The following is a 4,991-nucleotide window of genomic DNA, read 5'->3' on the forward strand; positions in this document are numbered from 1 at the left end:
CTGATCAAGAATCTTTCTATCTCAGCCTTAAGTACACAACTCTACCCACACAACTGTCTGTGGCGAGGAGTTCCAAAGACTCACAACCTTCAGAGAAGAAATTCCTCCTCATCTCAGTCTTAAATTGGCCCGCCTTTATTCTGAGACTATGCCCTCGTATCTTAAACTCTCTCATGAAGGGGACCATCATCTCAATATTTACCCTGTCAAGACCCTTCAGAATTGTATATGTTTCAATGAGACCATCTCTCATTCTTCTAAACTCCAATGAGCAGAGGTCCAACTTGTTTATGTTTTGCTCATAAGACAACTCCCCCCCTCCCTTCCCCAATACTGAGTAACATCCTGGGACACCTTCTCTGAGCTGCCTCCAATGAAGTAATGTCTTTCCCTAAATAAGGGGACCAAATATTGCTCACAAAACTCCATTTGTGATTTCACCAGCAGCTTGTACTATTGCAGCCCCTACTCTTATACTCAAATGACCTTGAAATAAGGACCAACTTTCCACTACCCTTCCTGATTACCTGCTGCACCCAGTGTGCCAGCTTTCTGTGTTTTCCTGGAATGGTTTTCCTGAAGAAGGGCTTATGCCCGAAACGTCGATTCTCCTGTTCCTTGGATGCTGCCTGACTTCTGCGCTTTTCCAGCAACTCATTTTCAGCTCTGTATTAAATAGACAACCTCTTACTCTGTGGTTGACTCTCCCACAAAGGGAAACAGCCCCTCAGCATATACTCTGTCCAGTCCCTTAGGAATTTTATATATTTCAATTAGGTTTCCTCTCATTCTTTTAAACTGCAGGAGTACAAGTCCAATTTTCTCAAATCCTCTTCAAAGAAATTTCCTCCCTACCCAGGGTCAGCCTAACGAATCTTCACTGGACTGCCTTCAATAGCAATGCATCTTTCCTTCGATAAATCCCCTCATAATGCTATGTAATCGCACTCTTCACAATGCCCATGGAATAAAGGCCCAATCTGCTTAAACTTTTCTAAAAAGATATTGTTCTAAGACACTGTCCTGGATATACTCTATGAACTCATCCTCCAGGTCACCTTGCCATATTGATTTATCCAATCAATATGAAGATTAAAATCACAAAAGATTATTGCAGCAACTTTCTCCCAAACCCCCAATATGTTTTGATCTGTACACAACCTTAACTATACAATTTTGCTGCAATATTTATCCACACTCATGCATTCAGCATCTTTCATTCTTATTTATCTACTTATAGCTAAAGATTCACCTGCAAGATAATATCTTCCTACTTTTATACTGTTCCTTCTGATGTTTCCCTAAGGATCTATCATTGACCCCCTTCTTTTTCTCACCTAAGTGTTGCTCCAAGCACACTTGTGACAGACAAGCCTACTTTACCATGACTTATTTCAGTTCCTTACTACTGCTAAATTACCAAACTTCTTGTCCCACATCCAATGCTGGCTAAATGGAAATCATCTCCAATCAAATATTGGAAGCTGCTGTCCATAGCTTTGTTCACTTTGAAACGATCAAGGTCTTTTCCCTGGGGGGGGGGGGGAGTCCAGAACTATAGGGCATAGGTTTAGGATGAGAGGGGAAAGATATAAAAGAGATCTAAAGGGTGACTTTTTCACACAGAGGATGGTGCATATGTGGAATGGGCTGCCAGAGGAAGTGGTGGAGGCTGGTTCGATTGCAATATTTAAAAGGCATTTGGATGGGTATATGAATAGGAACAGTTTGGAGAGATATGGGCCCAGGTGCTGGCTGGTGGGACTAGATTGGCTTGGGATATCTGGTTGGCATGGGCAAGTTGGACTGAAGAGTCTGTTTCCATGCTGTACATCTCTATGACTCTATGACTATGACACCGCCCCTTTCCCTGATAACTGCCCTCGCCTGAAAAAAGCAATTTGCAACCGTGATGATCTCACTGATGTTGCAATGAGCATCCTGTTTTACATCTACTCCATCCCTTAGATTGCCTGCGGTGTATCTTCAAGTGCTTCCTTGCTTCTGTTCAACTGCCTGTGAAATTCCCAGCCGTGTTCTTGTTACCTCACGACTTGACTCTTCTAATGCATTCCTGCCTGGCCTGCATAAAGTTGAGATTGTTGGAAGTTTGGGTGTTGGTACCTGAAACCTAACCTGAAATAAGCACAATTTCATCTATCACACATATTCTCACCGACCATCGTTGGTCTCAAATTTAACATTGTCATCTTTGCTTTAGAATTCCACTCCAATTACACTGATCTTCTCTAGCCCCATGGCTCTCCAAGAAATCTTGCCAATTCTGCTCTCTTGAATATTCTTGATGTTAATTGCTGCACCATTGGTGGCTGTGTCTTCAGTTATGGAAGCTCTCAGCTTTGAAAGTCCCTCCTTAAATTTCTTCATTTATTTAATCTCTTTCCTCCTTCAGAAAGCCCATTAAAACCTATTCCTTTGACCAAATGTTGAGTCATCTTGCCTCATATCCTTGATGTGGCTCTAAAATACTCCCGAGCAGCATTTTGAGGCATCGTATTACATTATAGGTGCTATATGTTGTTGTTTTTGTTGATTGGTGAGGTTGAGTAACTCTCATTTTGATTCTGAATTGACTCAGAATTGAAACAGAGCTGTGCTTTCATTTGATGTCCAACTTCCTTCCCGTTTCAGTTAATGTGATGTGAAGTGGGCAAATTACAATTCAATAAAACAAAAAACAGTGGATGCTGAAGATCTGAAACAAAAAAAAAAGCGATTGCTGAAGAAACTCAGCATGTCTGGCAGCATCTGGAGAGAGAAATAGAGTTAATGTTTCAAGTCCAGTGATGCTTCTGATTTCCCTCCACAGACGCCGCCAGCTTGGCTGACTTTCTCCTGCAATTTCTGTTTTTATTACAGTTCAATGTTTAGAGAGATGTTTAATTGCAGATTATAGTGTTGTAATGTTATAATTTTACTGTTCAATGTCTGACGCTTGCTGTGAATCCTGTAATGTGGAAGGGATCAAAATAATTATTTCCTTGTGTTGTTTGTAGATTGGAATAAGAATAAATGTTTCTTTCCATTCGCTTGTGTCACACTGATCCTATTCATTTTGACCATTCATTGGACTAAGTTCTCTGGGTAAGTCCTTTCAAGTGTCTTCATCCATGAACGTTTGTAAATTCAACAATTTCTCAGTTTTTGTAATCATTATAAATTAGAAAGATTTTCTTTCAGGAAATTTATTGAACAATTCTAATTCTGTTGTACAATAGTGGCCATGCCCTCATTTCCGTTTTTGCATAGTAACTACGCTGAAGTCAAAGTTATGAGATGTGTAGATGCACATATGCAAGATCTTGTTCTTTGTGTTACAGCTTGTTTAATGTGATTTATCCATATCCCCCTTAAAACTTCCCCACATTATTTCCTGGCTGGAAGACTGGACATTTTGCTGCTGAAGAATTACAATTTACAAACCCTTTAATCTTCTACATATTTCACTTTGAAGCTGCTTGTTTTAAAAGGTCTTTAGGTCCTTTCTCTATATGATGCATGGAGAAGAGATACTGGAAGGAGGTCATGAGGGAATGATAATAACACAACACCAGATTGTAGTTGTATGATTTTTAACTTTGTCCACCCCAGTCCAACACCAACTCCTCCACATCATGAATATAGTGGTGAGATGCCTTTCGGAATATTGATTTTTATTTGATGTATTGTCAAAATTCACTCTTATTTCATTTATGTATAGGCGCAAGTGAGTACTGCAGATGCTGGAGATTAGAGACTTCATTTATATATCCTGTGTCTGACAAATGATGTTTCATATCCTTTAGGCCATTCCTCCAAATGGGAAAATTCCACATGGACATCCATTTCCCACTGTGAGTAAAAAGAAGTTTTATCGTTCTCACATCCTTGCCTCTCCTGATGTTATGATGGGTGTTTGCAGAGTTAAAACATCAATTGTAATGGCACCTTGAACTTGGAAGTCTATTTCTCGAGCTCCTGAGTTAGGCTTATTGTCCAGACATGGAAGTTAATTGAATAAGGAACAGAAATGATCATGTACTTAAACTACTGTCTCCCTTCCTCCTTAATAAACTCCATATTCAAACAATCCTTTTGTCTGAACCTCAGAGAATCCCTACAGTACAGACAGAGGCCATTCGGCCCATTGCATCTGCACTGACCCTCTGAAAAGCATTCCACCCTATACACATGATCCCACAGTAACCATGGTTAATTCACCTAGTCTGCACATGTATGGGTAATTTAGCATGGCCAATCCACCTAACCCGCACATCTTTGGACAGCAGGAGGAAACCAGAGCACCCAAACAAAACCCATACAGATGCAGGGAGAACTCCAGAGAGATAGTTGCTGAGGTCTAGAAATAAACCCTTATCCCTCACGCTGTGAGGCGGAAGTGTCACCATACCACCTATAAGTTCTTTAAAGTTTATGGATTACAGAGTGTTTTCTCAGACATTGGAGCTTTTGGCCTTTAGTGTCATTGAGTCATAGAGCTGTACAGCATGGACATAGATCCCTTGGTCCAACTCTACCACGCTGACTAAATAAATCTAGTCCCAAAGTTTGGGAGAAGATTTGTAGCTCGTGTGCTCATTGTTGTGGTCCTGTTCGCCAAGCTGGGAATTTGTGTTGCAGACATTTCGTCCCCTGTCTAGGTGACATCCTCAGTGCTTGGGAGCCTCCTGTGAAGCGCTTCTGTGATCTTTCCTCCGGCATTTGTAGTGGTTTGAATCTGCCGCTTCTGGTTGTCAGTTCCAGCTGTCCGCTGCAGTGGTCGGTATATTGGGTCCAGGTCGATGTGCTTATTGATTGAATCTGTGGATGAGTGCCATGCCTCTAGGAATTCCCTGGCTGTTCTCTGTTTGGCTTGTCCTATAATAGTAGTGTTGTCCCAGTCGAATTCAATTCAACCCAAATTCGACCCAAACTTTGGGTCAGATATGTGGATGACACCTTTGTAATCATTAAAAACACAGAAATAGAGA

At 41.0% G+C, this 4,991-nt stretch overlaps 1 protein-coding gene across 1 annotated transcript in view; it reads left to right on the forward strand.

Moving 5' to 3' along the window:
- The window catches only part of LOC122540555 (CMP-N-acetylneuraminate-beta-galactosamide-alpha-2,3-sialyltransferase 4-like), a 76,804-nt gene that overhangs the window by 13,448 nt on the left and 58,365 nt on the right, over positions 1 to 4,991 (forward strand). Inside the window, exons 3-4 of the mRNA XM_043676422.1 lie at positions 3,018 to 3,105; positions 3,807 to 3,854. Of these exons, the coding sequence (XP_043532357.1) occupies positions 3,018 to 3,105; positions 3,807 to 3,854 (136 nt within the window). The remainder of the gene's footprint in view (positions 1 to 3,017; positions 3,106 to 3,806; positions 3,855 to 4,991) is intronic.

Source organism: Chiloscyllium plagiosum, chromosome 35, assembly GCF_004010195.1.
Source record: "Chiloscyllium plagiosum isolate BGI_BamShark_2017 chromosome 35, ASM401019v2, whole genome shotgun sequence".
NCBI classification, from domain to species: Eukaryota; Metazoa; Chordata; class Chondrichthyes; order Orectolobiformes; family Hemiscylliidae; genus Chiloscyllium; species Chiloscyllium plagiosum.